Here is a 19,416-nt window from a genome sequence, read left to right on the forward strand (position 1 = left end):
CGCTGGATCCCCTAGCAGTCCATTCCTGCATGACACCACAGGGATCCATCAGGAGGGTGGCCAGAGGAGCAAGGGGCAAAACTCCACATAGAGAAGTAAATCTCTAGCTGAACTTTGTAACAATTTGAATGGGGTGAGAAGCCTCCTGGCCAGAACTCGGGGGAGGACACAAATCTGGAGTGCACACTCAACAGGTGGGGGAAGAACGAAGCCCTGTTCTTTTGCAAGTGGGCGGTGGATAGCTTGGGGCAAGTTTTCAAGCCTGTCTCACCCACCACCTGGAAACAGACTTGGGGCTCTTGTGGGGCTGGGTGGGAGTGAGACCGGCCCTTTGGTTTGCATAAGAGCTGGGTGACGCCTGTGAGTGCCAGCTTTCCCCCACTTCCCTGACAACCTGCATGACTCAGCAGAGGCAGCCATAATCCTCCTAGGTACACAGCTCTAGTGACCTGGGAATCTCACCCCAATCCCCAACAGCAGCCACAGCAAGACCCACCCAAGGAGAGTCTGAGCTCAGACATACCTAGCCCTGCCCCCACTTGATGGTCCTTCCCTACCCACCCTAGTAGCGGAAGACAGAGTGCATATAATCTTGGGAGTTCTAAGCCCCTGCCCATTGCTGGTCCTTCTCTGCACTACTGCAGCTGATGCTCTCTGGAAAGCACCACCTCCTGGCAGGAGGCCAACCAGCACTAAAATAGAGCATTAAACCACCAAAGCTAAGAACCCTCATGGAGTCCGTTGCACAACCCCCCATCCCCCCACCCCCCACTAACTCCACTGGAACAGGTGCTGGTATCTACGGAGAAGAGACCCATAGATGGTTCACATCACAGGATGTGATATTGTGCAGACAACCCCCAGTACCAGCCTGGAGCCGGGGAGACTCAGTGGGTGGCTAGACCCAGAAGAGAGACAGTAATCACTGCAGTTTGGCTCACAGGAAGCCACGTCCATAGGCAAATGGAGAGAGTACTACATCAAGGGAACACCCCGTGGGACAAAAGAATCTGAACAACAGCCTTCAGCCCTAGACCTTCTCTCTGACAGAGCCTACCTAAATGAGAAGGAACCAGAAAACCAACTCTGGTAATATGACAAAACAAGGCTCTTTAACACCCCCCCCCCCCCCCCCCCACAAAATCACACTAGTTCACAAGCAGTGGATCCAAACCAAGAAGAAATCCCTGATTTACCTGAAAAAGAGTTCAGGAGGTGAGTTATTTAGGTAATCAGGGCGGCACCAGAGAAAGGTGAAGCCCAGTGCAAGGAAATCCAAAAAACAATACAAGAAGTGAAGGGAGAAATATTCAAGGAAATAAATACTTTAAAGAAAAAACAACAAAAAATTCAGGAACCTTTGGACAAACTTATAGAAATGTGAAATGCTCTGGAAAGTCTCAACAATAGAATTGAACAATTATAAGAAAGAAATTCAGAGCTCAAAGATAAGGTCTTCAAATTAATCCAATCCAACAAAGACACAAAAGAATAAGAGAATATGAACAAAGTTTCCAAAAAGTCTGGGATTATGTTAAACAACCAAACCTAAGAATAATCAGTATTACTGAGGAAGAAGAGAATTCTACACGCTTGGAAAACATATTTGATGGAATCATCCAGGAAAACTTCCCCAGCCTTGCTAGGAACCTAGACATCCAAATACAAGAAGCACAGAGAACACTTGGGAAATTCATCACAAAAAGATTATGGCACACTGACTGTCATCAGGTTATCCAAAGTTAAGACGAAAGAATCTTAAGAGCTGTGAGACAGAAGCACCAGGTAACTAATTTATAAGGGAAAGCCTGTTGGATTAACAGCAGATTTCTCAGCAGAAGCCCTATAAGCTAGAAGGGATTAACCCTATCTTCACCCTCCTCACACAAAACAATTATCAGCCAAGAATTTTGTATCCAGCGAAGCTAAGCATCATATATAAGGGAAAGATAGTCTTTTTCGGAAAAACAAATGCTGTGTGAATTCACCATTACCAAGCCATCACTATAGGAACTGCTAAAAGGAGGTCTAAATCTTGAAACAAATCCTGGAAACATATTAAAACAGAACCTCTTTAAAGAATAAATCGCACAGGACCTATAAAACAAAAATACACCTTAAAAAGCAAAAACAAAGTACACAGGTAACAAAGAGCCAGATGAATGCAGTGGTACCTCACATATCAATACTGACATTGAATGTAAATGGCCTAAATGTTCCACTTAAAAGATACAGAGTGGCATAATGGATAAGAATTTACCAACCAACTATCTGCTGCCTTCAGGAGACTCACCTAACACCTAACACATAAGGACTCACATAAACTGAAAGTAAAGGGGTGGAAAAAGGCATTTCATGCAAATGGACACCAAAAGCAAACGGGAAGCTGTTCTTATGTCAGACAAAACAAACTTTAAAGCAACAGCAGTTAAAACAAAGAGGGACATTATATAATGGTAAAAGGCCTTGTCCAGCAGGAAAATATCACAATCCTAAACATATGCACCTAACACTGGAGCTCCCAAATATATAAAACAATTACTAATAGACCTAAGAAATGAGATAGACAGCAACATGATAATAGTGGAGGACTTCAGTACTCCACTGACGGCACTAGACAGGTCATTAAGACAAAGTCAACAAAGAAACAATGAATTTGTACCTTGGAACAAATGGACTTAGCAGATGCATGCAGAACATTGTATCCAACAACCACAGAATATGCATTCTGTTCAACAGTGCATGCAACTTTTTCCAAGATAGACCATATAATTGAGGCCATAAAATGAGCCTCAATAAATTTAAGAAAATTGAAATTATATCAAGCCACTCTCTCAGACCACAGTGGAATAAAACTGGAAATCAACTCCAAAAGGAACCTTCAAAACCATGCAAATACATGGAAATTAAATAACTTGCTCCTGAATGAGCATTGGGTCAAAAACGAAATCAAGATGGAAATTTAGAAATTCTTTGAACTGAACAATAATGACACAACCTACCAAAACCTCTGGGATACAGCAAAGGCAGTGCTAAGAGGAAAGTTCATAGCCCTAAATGCCTAAATCCCTAAATGCCTAAATCCCTAAAAAGACTGAAAGAGCACAAACTGACATTCCAAGGTCACACTTCAAGGAACTAGAGAAACAAGAACAAACCAAACCCAAACCCAGCAAAAGAAAGGAAATAACCAAGATCAGAGCAGAACTAAATGAAATGGAAACAAAAACAATGAAAAAGATAAATGAAACAAAAAGCTGATTCTTTGAAAAGATAAAAAAATTGATAGACCATTAGCAAGTTTAACCAAGAAAAGAAGGGAGAAAATCCAAATGACCTCACTAAGAAACAAAACAGGAGATATTACAACTGACACTCCTGAACTACAAAAGATCATTCAAGTCTACTGTGAACAAGTTTATGCACATAAACTAGAAAACTAAGAAGATATGGATAATTCCTGGAAAGATATAACTCTCTTAGCTGCTTACATCAGGAAGAATTGGATTCCTTGAACAGACCAATAACAAGCAGTGAGATTGAAATGGTAAGTTAAAAAATTACCAACAAGAGAAGTCCAGGACCAGACAGATTCACAGCAGAATTCTACCAGACATTCAAAGAATTGGTACCAATCCTTTCGATACTATTCCACAAGATAAAGAAGGAGCCCTTCCTAATTAATTATGTGAAGCTAGCATTACCCTAATACCAAAATCAGGAAAGGACATAACCAGAAAAGAAAACTACAGACCAATACCCTTGATGAACATAGATGGTAAAATCCTTAACAAAATACTAGCTAACCAAATCCAACAACATATCAAAAAGATAATCCACTATGATCAAGTGGGTTTCATACCAGGGATGCAGGTATAGCTTAACATACACAAGTCAATAAATGTGATTCACCACATAAAGAGAATTAAAAACAAAAATCACATGATTATCTCAATCGATGCAGAAAAAGCATTCAACAAAATCCAGCATTCTTTATGATTAAAACTCTCAGCAAAATCGGCATACAAGGGATGTACCATAATGTAATAAAAGCCATCAATGACAAACCCACAGCCAACATAATACTGAATGAGGAAAAGTTGAAAGCATTTCCTCTGAGAGCTGGAACAAGATAAGGATACCTACTCTCCCTACTCCTCTTCAGTATAGTACTGGGAGTCCTAGCCAGAGCAATCAGACAAGAGAAAGAAATAAAGAGCATCCAAACTGGTAAAGAGGAAGTCAGACTGTCAGTGTTTGACAATATGATCATTTAACTTGAAAACCCTAAGGACTCCTCCAGAAAGCTCCTAGAACTGGTAAAAGAATTCAGCAAAGTTTCCGGATACAAGATTAATGTACACAAATCAGTAGCTGTTCTATACACCAACAGCGACCAAGCAGAGAATCAAGTCAAGAACTCAACCCCTTTTACAATAACAAAAAATAAATAAGTAAGATATGTAGGAATATAACTAACCGAGGAGTCAAAGACCTCTACAAGAAAAACTACAAAACACTACTGAAAGTAATCATAGATGACACAAACAAATGGAAACACATCCTATGCCCATGAATGGGTAGAATCAGTATTGTTTAATATTACTCAAATCAGTAAGAAAAAAACAATCCCATCAAAAAGTGGGCTAAAGACATGACTAGACAATTCTCAAAAGAAAATATAACAAATGGTCAACAAACATGAAAAAATGCTCAGCATCACTAATGACCAGGGAAATACAAATCAAAACCACAATGCAATGCCACCTTACTCCTGCAAGAACAGCCATAATCAGAAAATCAATAAACAGTAGATGTTGGCATGGATGCAGTGATCAGGAAACACTTCTACACTGCGGGTGGGAACGTAAACTAGTACAGCCATTATGGAAAACAGTGTGGAGATTTCTTAAGGAACTAAAAGCAGAACTACCATTTGATCCAGCAATCCCACTACTGGGTATCTACCCAGAGGAAAAGAGGTCATTATTTGAAAAAGACACTTGCAAACACACGTTTATAACAGCACAATTCACAAATACAAAGTCATGGAACCAACCCAAATAAATGCCCATCAACCAACGAGTGGAGACTATTATTCAAAGTGAAGTAACTCAAGAATGGAAAACCGACCATTGTGCGTTCTCACTGTTTTGTGGGAGCTAAGCTATGAGGACACAGAGGCATTAGAATGATACAGTGGACTTCGAGGACTTGGGGTGAAGAGAGGGAGGGGGTGAGGGATAAAAGACTACAAATATGGTGCAGTGTATACTGCTTGGGTGATGGGTGCACCAAAATCTCACAAATCTCCACTAAAGAACTTACTCATGTAACCAAATACCACCTGTACCCCAGTAACTTATGGAAAAATAAATATGCTAAAAAAAAAACTAATAGCCAAATCTGTTAACTCTGTGATTCCTGCTTTGGTTAATGTAGATTATTATCACATGATATTAAAGAGTCAGGATTATGGAGTTGATGTTTTACTGGTGCTTCTTTTTAAAAAAAGAAAAATGTTTATTATTTAAGGCTGTGTGCAGTATGTGCTTATATTCAAACATCCCTTATGCCGTTAGTCACAGAAATACTAAATATGTGTATATGAATGGCTTTTCACAGTCTATATAATGATTGGAAAAATAACTAATATAGTATATTCTAAATGATGAATCTTTATCTTCCTATATAAAGGACATCATATTACTGATTTTCAAATTTATCAGGAAGACACTGAACAAAGCCTAAAAATTAATGGATATTGTTTTAATGTGATGTATGATTTACTAAATTAAGCTTAGGAGCATTTCTATCTATGTATTCCTATCTTTCAGTATGTGCTTACATACAAATAACAACTTTGTAAGTATTTTCTTTTTACAGATTTTCAGTAATTTATATCAGAAGTATATAATCAAGAAAGTTTAGTGTTTCTGTCTGTTATATATTTAAAATATTTTATTCTAAAGTAAACCGTTTTGGCATTTTTTAATGTGGGGTTGCCTCATCAAATTTTGCATAGCCTACGTTACAATAATAGAATCTTGAGTTTTGGAAGAGACTGTAAAGTTCATTTCGTTCATTCAGCATCCATTTGGTGGTAGTGTGCTTTGAAGACTTACTAAGAAATTAACACTTAGGATAACATTTTTTACTTTGCAAAATGTCATTGTATTAATATTTTACGCAAACAATACATGAAATTACAGTACTTTTTTTCTGTTTCTTGCCAAATTATAAGTAGAGTTGAAAACAGAATTATTTTTTGGAGATATGATCTTGCCCTGTTGCCCAGGCTGGAATGCAGTGGCGTGATCTTGGCTCACTGCAACCTCTACCTCCTGGGCTCAAGTGATTCACCCACCTCAGCTTCCTGAGTAGCTGGGACTTGAGTGCCACTAAGCCTGGCTAATTTTTATTTTATGTTATTTTTTGTAGAGACAGGTTCTCACTATGTTGCCCAGGCTGGTCTCAAACTGAGCACAAGTTATCCATCCGCCTCAGCTTCCCTACATGCTGGGATTACAGGTGCGAGCCACCGTGCCTGGCCCCAGATTTTTATTTTCTTTGAAACAGAAAATTCATGAAAGGATTCTGCCATTTTATTCACTTTTCTGACACTGCAGTAAAGTGCAGATTAAAGTATAGTTCCCTGTGAAATAGCCAGTTACCATTTGAGTAGAATCCAGTTCACATAAAGAAGTACAGGGAGATTACATGACTTGCCTAGGTTATATATTGAGTCAGTAGGAGAAGTAGAAATACTAAGTGCAGATTCACAATTCAGTTTAGCCCAGAGCTATGGATGCTTTCCTTGTGGTTATTACCTGGAAGGCTTTACAACCACTGATATACCCTCCCTGCTGTCTCCTCTCACTTACACATATGCAATCTTGATTATTTTGATAATTTTTCTACATTTATACACACTTCACACATAATTTTTGTTTTTTTAAACCTCAGTTTATAGCCTTAAGTTAAACTCAGGAATGTACATTGTACTCTTAAGCAGAATGACCTTAATATTAGTTACAGCTGAAGAGCGAGCTTAATTTTTAAGTACATTTTGGTTTTTCCCTTTTTGTATGCCTTTTATAGGTGTTCACCTTTAGCAGCCAGTCTCTTGACTTTGCCTAATACTATAAAGAATAGCAAACATTGTATTGACATAATTGGTTGTTATGGAAGTCATTTTTAGTAGAATGACCATAACTTATTTATTAAAAAATAATAAACTTTATTTTTTAGAGCAGTGTTAGGTTCACAGTAAAACTGATAGGAAGGTATAGAGATCCCCCGTATATTCCCTTCCCCTATGCATGCATAGCCTATCCAATTATCAGTATCCCCCATTACAGTGATATGTTTGTCACAATAGATGAACCTATATGATTATCACTCAAGACCCTAGTTAATATTAGGGTTCACTTTTGGTGTCATACATTTCATGGATTTGGACAAGTGTATAATGACAGTATACCCACCACTGTAGTATCATATACCATAATTTCTACTACACGGAAAATCCTCTACAGTCCTGTTTTACATTTTCAGAAGTGTCATATACCTGGAATCATACAGTATGAAGTCTTTTCAGGTTTGCTTCTTTCACTTATTAGTATGCATTTAAATTCTCCATGTCTTTTCATGCATCGATAGCTCATTTATTTTTAGTACTAAATAATCTCTTGTTTGAAGGTACCACAGTTTATTTATTCATTTACCTACTGGAAGACATCTTGATTGCTTTCCAGTTTTGCTAAGTATAAATAAAGCTGCTGTACCTTCCATGTGCAAATTTTTGTATACACGTAAGTCTTCAACTCCTTTGGATAAATACCAAGGAACATGTTTGCTGGATTGTATGGTAACAGCATGTTTAGTTTTGTGAGAAATTGCCAAACTGTCTTTCATGGTGGTTGTATCTTTTTGCATTTCCACTAACAATAAAATGAGGGTTCTTGTTGTTCCACATCCTCACCACCGTTTGGTGGTGTCAGTGTTCTAGATTTTGGCCATTTTAGTAAGTGTGTAGTAGTTTCTCATTTTTGTTTTAATTTGGATTTCTCTACTGACATACGGTGTGGAGCATCTTTTTATATATTTATTTGGCATCTGTGTAACTTCTTTGATGAGGTTTCTGTTTAGGTTTTTGGCTCACTTTTAAGCTGTGTTTTCTTATTGTTGAGTTTTAAGAGTTCTTTATATATTTTGGATAACATTCCTTTATATCAGACATGTGATTTGCAGATATTCTCTCCCAGTCATCTTTAGCTTGTCTTTTTATTCTCTTAACAGTGTCTTCCCCAGTATAGATTTTTTGTTTTTAATTTAATGAAGTCCAGCTTGTCACTTCTTTCTTTTATGGACTGTAGCTTTGATATTGTATCTAAAAAGTCTGTTTGTTCAAAATAATAATGATTTGGATCTGTTAGATCAATTAAGAATGAAACAAAGTTATTTTACCATTATGTATTCTTTCCCTAATGCTCCCTCTTTATGTAGATCTGAGTTTCTGACCTATCTCCTTTAACATCTTTTAAAGAACTTTAAAAAACATTTCTTGTGAGGCAGGTCCACTAGCCTAAAATTTTCTTGATTTTTATTTGCCTGAGAAGATATTTATTTCTCCTTCACTTTTTAAAATAAACAGGGTCTCGCTGTGTTGCCCAGGTTGGTCTTCAACTCCTGGGCTCAAGCAATCCTCCGGAGTATCTGGGATTACAGGTATGTAGCACCATGCCTGGCTTTCTTCTTCACTTTTAAAGGGTGATTTCAAAGGGCACAGAATTTTAGGTTGTTGGGTTTTTTCCTCAACACTACATATTTTACTCTACTCTTTTTGTATTTTCAATTTTTGTGGATACATAGTAGGTGTATGTATATATTTATGGGGTACTTGTGATGTTTTGATACAGGCATACAATGTGTAATAATCACATCATGGAGAATGGGGTATCCATCCCCTCAAGCATTTATCCCTTGTGTTACAAATAATCAAATTATATTATTTTAGTTATTTTAAAATGCACAATTAAATTATTATTAACTGTAGTCTCCTTGTTGTGCCATCAAACAGTAGGTCTTATTCATTTTTTCTACTATATATATTTTTTTGTACCCATCACTCCACCCTTTTTGCTTGTACTGTTTCTGAGGAAAAATTGGGTGTAATTATCTTTGCTCCTCTGTAAGTAAGGTGTTTTTTTCACCCCTTTGGCATCTTTCAGGATTTGTCTTTATCTTTGATTTTCTGTAATTTGAAGATGGTATCCTTAAGTGTAGTTTCTTTGCCATTTATCTCTTTTGGTGCTCTGTGAGCTTCCTGGATCTATGGTTTCATATCTGACATTAATCTGAGGACATTTTTAGTCACTATTGCTTTACATTTTTTTCCTGTTCTTTTCTCTTTCTTCTTCTATAATTTTTATCACACATATGTTATACCTTTTGTAGTTGTCCCACATTTCCTCCTGGGTTTTTTGTTTTGTTTTGTTTTTGTCTTTGCTTTTCAGTTTTGAAGTTTTCTGTTGAGATATTTTCAAGCTCAGAGGTTCTTTCCTGAGTTTTGTCCATTCAACGGCATTCTTGATTTCTGTTACAGTGTTTTTTTGGTCTCTAGCATTTCTTTTGGTTCTTTCTTAGACCTCTCTGCTTGTACTTCCCATCTGTTATTGCTGTCTTCTTATCCCTTAGAGCCCTTAGCATATTAATCACAGTTGTTTTAAATTCCTGATCTTATAATTCAAACATCCCTGCCATAGCTGTGTTTGGTTCTGCTGCTTGTTCTGTCCTCTTCAAACTCTGTTTTTATGTTGGGAGAACAGAAGTGCTCTATTGTCCTATGATTAGGTATCAGTTTTTTAGTAAGCCTGTGCCTCTTGACTGTGAACTTCACAAGTGCTTCTCAGTTTATCCCTTCTCCAGTTGGACAGATGGCTAGAGTGAGCTAGAGTTGGGTATTTTCTTTCTCCCACTTGGAAGGCTAGTGCCAGCTGGAGTTGGATATTTTCCTTCCTGTAAGTCAGTTAGGCTCTGATAGAACTCCAACAGGTTAAGCTCTGTTTAAATAGTTTCGTCTGTGGGCAGACCTTGGTAAGAAGCACAGAATGATCCGGCATATTTTAAAAATGGCGTGTCCTTTCCTTTGCTGGAAGCATGAGTGGTTTTTTCTCCAGTATTGACTGTGAGAACCAGATCAAGTTTCTGGAGGTTAAACTCAACAGAAGTGAGGAGCCTCCTTATGGCTGGGTGCCCCTGCATTTTTCAGTTTTTACAGTTGTCCACACTGACTCCAGCAATTAATTGCTGTTTAAGTTTTCTTACACTGGCACTAGCTCCCATGGAGGTTTGTACTTCTGGGTTTCTACTCCAATAAGTTACAATTCTCTGTATTTACATCTGTCTCTCCAATCTGGGGAGCAATGGTTTACCCTATGACTTGACTTCTCTTATGGATCCGAGAAGAATCGCTGATTTTTCAGTTTGTTGAGATTTGTATTTGTTGTTAGGATGAAATGGTGACTTCCAAGCTTCTTACTTGCCAGACCAGAAACCAGAAATCCCAGCTTAATGTCACAGACTGACATGGAATGCACTGAACTGCAGCATTAAAGAGAATAAGAAGTTGTCGTTGGGTTTTAAGTCTGAAACAAAGTAAGGTTTTTAATTTATCCAAAGTTACACACCCTGCAAGTGACACAGGTGGGAATAGAATCTAAATATTTGGACTCTCAATTAAATTATCTTTCTTTTTATTTTATTTTATTTTATTATTATTATACTTTAAGTTTTAGGGTACATGTGCACAATGTGCAGGTTAGTTACATATGTATACATGTGCCATGCTGGTGTGCTGCACCCATTAACTCGTCATCTAGCATTAGGTATATCTCCTCATGCTATACCTCCCCCTCCCCCCACCCCACAACAGGCCCCAGAGTGTGATGTTCCCCTTCCTGTGTCCATGTGTTCTCATTGTTCAATTCTCACCTATGAATGAGAACATGCGGTGTTTGGTTTTTTGTCCTTGCGATAGTTTACTGAGAATGATGATTTCCAATTTCATCCATGTCCCTACAAAGGACATGAACTCATCATTTTTTATGGCTGCATAGTATTCCATGGTGTATATGTGCCCCATTTTCTTAATCCAGTCTATCATTGTTGGACATTTGGGTTGGTTCCAAGCCTTTGCTATTGTGAATAATGCTGCAATAAACATACATGTGCATGTGTCTTTATAGCAGCATGATTTATAGTCCTTTGGGTATATACCCAGTAATGGGATGGCTGGGTCAAATGGTATTTCTAGTTCTAGATCCCTGAGGAATCTCCACACTGACTTCCACAATGGTTGAACTAGTTTACTGTCCCACCAACAGTGTAAAAGTGTTCCTATTTCTCCACATCCTCTCCAGCACCTGTTGTTTCCTGACTTTTTAATGATTGCCATTCTAACTGGTGTGAGATGGTATCTCATTGTGGTTTTGATTTGCATTTGCCTGATGGCTAGTGATGATGAGCATTTTTTCATGTGTCTTTTGGCTGCATAAATGTCTTCTTTTGAGAAGCGTCTGTTCATGTCCTTCGCCCACTTCTTGATGGGGTTGTTTGTTTTTTTCTTGTAAATTTGTTTGAGTTCATTGTAGAGTCTGGATATTAGCCCTTTGTCAGATGAGTAGGTTGCGAAAATTTTCTCCCATTTTGTAGGTTGTCTGTTCACTTTGATGGTAGTTTTTTTTGCTGTGCAGAAGCTGTTTAGTTTAATTAGATCCCATTAGTCAATTTTGGCTTATGTTGACATTGCTTTTGGTATTTTAGACATGAAGTCCTTGCCCATGCCTATGTCCTGAATGGTAATGCCTAGGTTTTCTTCTAGGGTTTTTATGGTTTTAGGTCTAATGTTTAAGTCTTTAATCCATCTTGAATTGATTTTTGTATAAGGTGTAAGGAAGGGATCCAGTTTCAGCTTTCTACATATGGCTAGCCAGTTTTCCCAGCACCATTTATTAAATAGGGAATCCTTTCCCCATGAATGAAATGAAGCGAGAAGGAAAGTTTAGAGAAAAAAGAATAAAAAGAAATGCACAAAACCTCCAAGAAATATGGGACTATGTGAAAAGACCAAATCTACGTCTCATTGGTGTACCTGAAAGTGACAGGGAGCATGGAACCAAGTTGGAAAACACTCTGCAGGATATTATCCAGGAGAACTTCCCCAATCTAGCAAGGCAGGCCAACATTCAGATTCAGGAAATACAGAGAACGCCACAAAGATACTCCTCGAGAAGAGCAACTCCAAGACACGTAATTGTCAGATTCACCAAAGTTGAAATGAAGGAAAAAATGTTAAGGGCAGCCAGAAAGAAAGGTCGGGTTACCCACAAAGGGAAGCCCATCAGACTAACAGCGGATCTCTTGGAAGAAACTCTACAAGCCAGAAGAGAGTGGGGGCCAATATTCAACATTCTTAAAGAAAAGAATTTTCAACCCAGAATTTCATATCCAACCAAACTAAGCTTCATAAGTGAAGGAGAAATAAAATACTTTACAGACAACCAAATGCTGAGAGATTCTGTCACCACCAGGCCTGCCCTAAAAGAGCTCCTGAAGGAAGCACTAAACATGGAAAGGAACAACCGGTACCAGCCACAGCAAAATCATGCCAAAATGTAAAGACCGTCGAGACTAGGAAGAAACTGCATCAACTAACGAGCAAAATAATCAGCTAACATCATAATGACAGGATCAAATTTACACATAACAATATTAACTTTAAATGTAAATGGACTAAATTCTCCAATTAAAAGACACAGACTGGCAAATTGGATAAAGAGTCAAGACCCATCAGTGTGCTGTATTCAGGAAACCCATCTCACGTGCAGAGACATGCATAGGCTCAAAATAAAAGGATGGAGGAAGATCTACCAAGCAAATGAAAAACAAAAAAAGGCAGGGGTTGCAATCCTAGTCTCTGATAAAACAGACTTTAAACCAACAAAGATCAAAAGAGACAAAGAAGGCCATTACATAATGGTAAAGGGATCAATTCAAGAAGCAGAGCTAACTATCCTAAATATATATGCACCCAATACAGGAGCACCCAGATTCATAAAGGAAGTCCTGAGTGACCTACAAAGAGACTTAGACTCCCACACAATAATAATGGAAGACTTTAAATTATCTTTCTATTTCACTAAATTCCAATTTTCTGAAAGGTGGTACGAATGGTTCATATAGGGAAATATTACAGTGAGTCTTAAGTTATTGTTTGTAATACCATATTCATTTAGATGTTTTCTCTATCCTCACTCCTTTTTTTTTCTTTTTTTACCTTCTTTATAATTTTCCTTTTAGTTCTGGTTCCTGATGGTACTGAATATTAAGAAGATTATCTGCCATTTTTGAGGAGGAAATATCTAATAGTATAATCTTCTTCCTCTATGTTACAGGCAGAAGTATAACTGCAGCACCAATCTGCCTTTCCCTTTTATTTTAATTTACAGAATATGTTAAAATCAATAATAAGATGCAAACAGAAAATCACTCATTGACACTTAATATGCTTAATACAAATTCAGCACCATAATTAAATTAAATTGCAAAGTTTAACATTATACTCCATTTTGATATTAATATTTGATCTTGCAATGAATGTCTGCTTGTCAACCTTTTATTTACTGTGGAGGTCATGGTATACGGTATTAAAGAAGACATTCAACTAGAGCTCAATTTTTCTGATGAGCTCCCAGGTTCCCATCGCAATTTTAGAGAACACATGCCGTTTTACTGGAAGAGTAACTAAAGGATATAGTCTGATCACTCTCTACCTCCCATGGTAAACCTTCTGTTTGTTTTTTGAATTTGGTAGTTAAAGGTGCATGATAAAACTTGCCATCTCTGTTAGATGCTGCTAAATCAGACTAATAAAATGACTGCCAAGCTCCAGCCTCTCTTTATTTTATTGCTTTAAACATAGATTTCCTAGATGGTCATGATCTGGTTTGTCCAAATCCACCTTAACTCTGAAAGCAATAATAAATATAAATTTTAAATTCTTAATGAAAGAGAGGAAGGGGTCTCTTTATAAGTGAAAACATTCCTTAAACAAATGAAAGCAAACAATTTTTCATGGACATGTATTTTAATTTTTCTGACCATTATATGATTTTCCTAAGCAATATAAAAGAATTCTGCAGTCCCTCCCTATTTAGTTGTTGGAAGAGAAAAATACATTAAATCTTAATTAGTATACTACCTATAGTAGCATCTGGTGTTACTGAATTTTTACCATCCCTTGAAAGCAGTAATCATTCTTTACCTGGAGGGAAAGATTCCAGTAATCTGTTTTATTAGGAAACTTTTCTAGCCTTCCTTTCAGTTACAGGATTTATTGAAAACTACCTCATATACATATGCACATATACCCATATATGCATATGTATATATACGTGTGTGAATACATATATGCCTATAGATCTATGTGTATGTACACATATAGACACATGTGTATGTTTTTGTGTGTATATGTTTTTATGTGTATCTGTATATTCCTTTCTAAATAGCATTCTATTTCATACCTTGGAAAAATATAAAATTAAAAAATGAGGTCAAGATGGCACCTTTTAAGAAATAAGTTGTTATAGCAGTTCCTTTCAGCTTCACATCATAAGTGTTAAGAACACTTGAATATTTTTAATGTAAACATATTTTAGCATCTATTTGATTTTTACTTTATTTTCTTGATACTTTCAGATATATATTTGCTTTACATTATTCTCAGGGTTTCTTATTTCCCTAAAACACTTTGAATCATTTCCACTGATTCTTTTTCCTCCTTTGTTAGTTTACATGTATCGTTTGTATGATAGTGTCTGGAAATAAAAGGGCACTTCAGAAACAAAGTTGAATAAAATTTCTTCATACTTAATACTGAAAATTGTTTTCTGAAATTATTAGCTCATTGCTGAAATATCTTCAGATCAGACGTTCAGAACATCAGCTCCCAAGGAGCTTCATATTTAGTTTATGGTGGGGTATGATTGTGTATTTCACAAAATTCATGAAGGAAATTTGTACAAATTTATTATGGATTTTAGGCCAGCGGAACTGTTTAAACTTCCTAATCTGTTTGTTCCATTGAGTAGCCTTAGAGTTGAAACAGCAGTTTCCATTTTTCTCATGGGTAGATAAACCCATATGCACATTTATCATTGATTTCTAGCACTGGAAAAGCATAGACATTGGAGACAGTGGTCGAGCGCGGTGGCTGATGCCTGTAATCCCAGCACTTTGGGAGGCCAAGGTGGGCAGATCACCTGAGGTCAGGAGTTTAAGACCAGCCTGGCTAACATGGTGAAACCCAGTTTCTACTAAAAATACAAAAAAATAACTGGGTATGGTGGTACACGCCTGTAATCCCAGCTACTTGGGAGGCTGAGGCAGGAGAATTGCTTGAATCTGGGAGGCAGAGATTGCAGTGAGCCGAGATAGTGCCATTGTACTCCAGCTTGGGCAACAAGAGTGAAACTCCATCTCAAAAAAAGAAACAAAGAAAAGAAAAAAATTGGAGACAGCTGTTCACGTATTTAAAGGAGGGAGAATATTCTTGGAGAATATAATTGGTGAAATAAGAATAAAATTCATATGTACTCTATGGAAGATAAACTGCAATAAGCAAATCTCTTTGGCAGATTTTAAAATCAGGAATATATTCCAGCCAGTGTGGGATATTCAATCTAATTTCCTTTGAGAATCTGATTCTGTTGGATTGGTAGGCATTAGGAAGCAACAGCTCTTCTCTCTCCATCTCCTCAAAAAATTGTAAACAGAGATGTTGTGTGAAAAAAACTTCAAAGATACAATCTAATTTTTTTTCTTTTGCTATTTTAATAGGCTTTTTTATTTTTTAAGAACTGAGATTAGTGAACATGTGAGAGAATCTGAAGTACTTTTCATATGTTTTTGTCCTTGAACTGAGTTATTTGAATCTGGCAAATTTCTCTATTAATAATTACAATTATTATATCACTGTGTCACTATGTGTGTTATATTCAATCTAGAATATTTGCTCTTTTTACTCCCATGGTTTTGAAATAAGCATATAGGCATTTAATTTTTAGGAGTTATAAATGTCCAATAGCTATGTTTTATGTTGATATGAATTGCATTATGTTTTATGACTAATAGTTTAGATGAATCTGTATATCCAAATTGTGAACCACTGAAATGAATAATTCCCTTTCTTAGAGAAGGACGTGAATATAGTGAGAGATCTCTTACTTTCTGGATTCTTCTTTTTGGTCCTTCAAGAAGTTGCACAAAGATAATATCGATGTTCTCTTTTATTCATCAGTTTCTCTCAACTGGTTTCAGAACATTGCAGTATCAGAGAGGGGAAAAAAATCAGTATTTCAGATTTTTTTTTCTTGAGACAAAGTCTCAGTCTGTCACCCAAGCTGGAGTGCAGTGGCATGATCTGGGCTCACTGCAGCCTTCGCCTCCTGGGTTCAAGTGATTCTTATGCCTCAACCTCCGAAGTAGCTGGGACCCCAGGCATGCACCACCACACCCAGCTAATTTTTGTGTTTTTAGTAGAGATGAGGTTTCACCACGTTGGCCAGGCTAGTCTCTAACTCCCAGTGATCTACCTACCTCAGCCCCACAAAGTGCTGGGATTACAGGTGTGAGCCACCATGCCCTGCCAAAAATCAGTATTTTCTCTATATCACACTCCCAACCTTTAACATTGCCTCCCATTCTTTCTTTTGGCTGTTATTTAATGAGAGACTACTATGGGTAGGACATTGTGTGAATCTCTGGGAATAAGAGACCTTCATATTCCTGCTATTACGGAGTTGCGGTTTAGTAGAGATGGTAGGTAAGAACATGGGCTCCTGAATTGCAATGCCTGGGTTCTATTCTTGGTTGTGGTTGTACTGCTTACTAGAGAAGTTGAAGAAATCACTTCATTATTTGTTTCAGTTTCCTTCTTGCTGAAATAAATATAACTCTGTCTTAAATAAGATAATGTGTGGGTTAAACAATGCATGTAAAACATTTAGCACTGATGTTAGAAAAGGGAACATACAGGTTCGTATCTCTAACCATGTTGTAAAAGTGATTTGACCAGCTGTATTCAGTTATAAACATTTTATTGCACTTTTGGAGCCTTTTCCAAGTCCTGTGTAACCTTTCGAATACTCTCTGTTCACCTCGCCCCACCAAAAAGGCTCCTGTAATTCCATCACTTCTTGGAAGCTTCCTCATTTAACATCCCCTGGCTAGCCATTCCTATACATGAAGCAGCCACAACTCCTTGGTATGCACTGTGCAGTAATGAACAGTTATTCCCTCCTTGTACGTGTTGCTAATGTGGATTATTTATTTGAGTTCTGACTCTTTGGGATCCCTTTGTTTATAATTTGAAGTTCTTAGAAGGATAGGGACCACAGTAATCTACCTTGGTCTATGTGACACTTGCACCTTTAATATTCAATAATTGAAACACTTAAAAGTAATTTCAGTGGAGGTGAGCACAAGCTTCCTTTTTTCACTGTGTGAGTAGAAATAGAGGTGGCCACACATTTTTTCTTGTCTTGCTTTTTCACTAAGCTTTCTCTGTGATTGAGAACAAACAGGGAAGTCTGAACGGTTTCCTGTTATTTTATCTTTTGGATGTAGGGGCATACATACAAATTTCTGTTGAATGCTTTGTAAGGGTTACCTCTTTTATTCTTAAACTTTTACACAGTTACTGCTGTGTATTTATGGGATGCAGGTACTGTTTATCCATTGTAATTATAGTTCGTTTGTTAGATCAAACATTGGGAAAATCTTTTGTTGTGAATGGTGATTTTCTAAATTTTTACTTTTGTTTTTTATTTGCCAGATTCTGTCTCTCTTTTCTTTGTTCTTGGTGTACTAATCTGATTTCTCTTCCATGGCTATTGCACTTTTTCCAAGTCTTACCCTAAAGCCTTTTAAAGCGATACATTCAGATCAACTTTTTTTTTCTTTTTGTTTGTAGTTTGCACATTATATGCTGTACTTTGACTAATTTAATAATTTTTTTCTTATAATTCCATGTGGAAATTTTAATTTTAATTTTGTTTTCCCCTGACCTTTATAAAAACGAGATTAAGTGTAATATTTTCTAGTTACTGCTTCAGGCTTTGTAAATTTGGCACTTAATGGTTTCATTGTTTTAGAACAGAAAAGTTTATCTTACCTGACCACTAACAACATAGTTGCCAGTTTGGTGCACAAAATCTGTAGTTAATACTGATTTTGAAATAGTGTTTTTTGGCAAATCACAACCAAAAGCTTAGAATATTCTGTATGATTTTTAGTTCTAAAGTACCTTGCAAGTATTACTGTTAATCTCATTTTGTAGCAGAAATAATAGACCAGGAGCGTTAAAAGGACGTATTTGTTTATTCATATGGCTAGTATGTGTGATACTACTGAACTGAACCCATGCTTCTGCCTCCTAGTTAAATGGTCTTAAAACACTAAGAAAAAAAGCCAACATATAAAATTCAATAGCAGTTAGTAGCAAGGAATGAGTGTTATCTGAAGTCATAGCGTGCTTGTTAAAGTATTTTCAATTGACTTTCTCCACGCGTCTCTTAAATATATGTTTTTGTATATATTTACAGTTTTTTTGGACAGATCTATTTGGCAGTCTTCTTTAAGATACTGTCAGCTACTTATTCACAAGAATGGTGACATCTTAATTTTAAAAAACATTTTATGTAGTTACTCTCTTTATTCTGGTGCAATAATAATACTACACACTGGGTAAATTGTAAAGAATAGAGATTTATTTGACCCATGGTTCTGAAGGCTGAGAAATCTGAGAGCAGGATGCTGGCATCTGGTAAGGGCCTTCTTGCTGCATCATTATGTGGCAGAAGGCATCACATGAAGAGGAGTTGTGCTTAGAAGACAGAGAAAAAATCGGGGCCAAACTTATTCTTTTTATAACTACCTACTTCCTTGATAACTAACTCACTCCTGCAATAACAATCTTAATCCATTCACAAGGGTGGTACCCACATGACCTCATCACCTCCTAAAGGTCCCACCTCTCAATACATTTGCAATGGCAATTAAATTTCAACGTGAGTTTTTGAGGAGACAAACCATAGCAGTTACGTACTTTGTTAAACTTAAGCATTTTATTCTGTTAAATTATGTATGTATTTATATATATATACATATATATACACGCAAGCACACATATACAGGCATACTTATGTGTTTATATGTGTGTTTATAGATCTTTTTCCTAGGAAGATGAATAATTATATTTTAAAAGTCATTGATGGTAGGGATGATAGCAGAGGAAGCTGTGAAATACAATCTAAGTAATATTATAGAGAATACGTTCAGTATTTTGAAAACTGC

General features: G+C 36.8%; 1 protein-coding gene across 7 annotated transcripts in view; it reads left to right on the top strand.

Annotated features, from left to right (window-relative positions):
• The window catches only part of COMMD10 (COMM domain containing 10), a 218,753-nt gene that overhangs the window by 119,082 nt on the left and 80,255 nt on the right, over positions 1-19,416 (top strand). For 3 of the 7 annotated variants that reach the window (XM_063706714.1, XM_063706715.1, XM_063706716.1), the window contains exon 6: positions 8,657-8,730. The exons of the other annotated variants lie outside the window; for them this stretch is intronic. In XM_063706714.1, the coding sequence (XP_063562784.1) occupies positions 8,657-8,730 (74 nt within the window). The remainder of the gene's footprint in view (positions 1-8,656; positions 8,731-19,416) is intronic. 7 annotated transcript variants of the gene reach the window in all.

Source organism: Gorilla gorilla, chromosome 4, assembly GCF_029281585.2.
Source record: "Gorilla gorilla gorilla isolate KB3781 chromosome 4, NHGRI_mGorGor1-v2.1_pri, whole genome shotgun sequence".
NCBI lineage: Eukaryota > Metazoa > Chordata > Mammalia > Primates > Hominidae > Gorilla > Gorilla gorilla.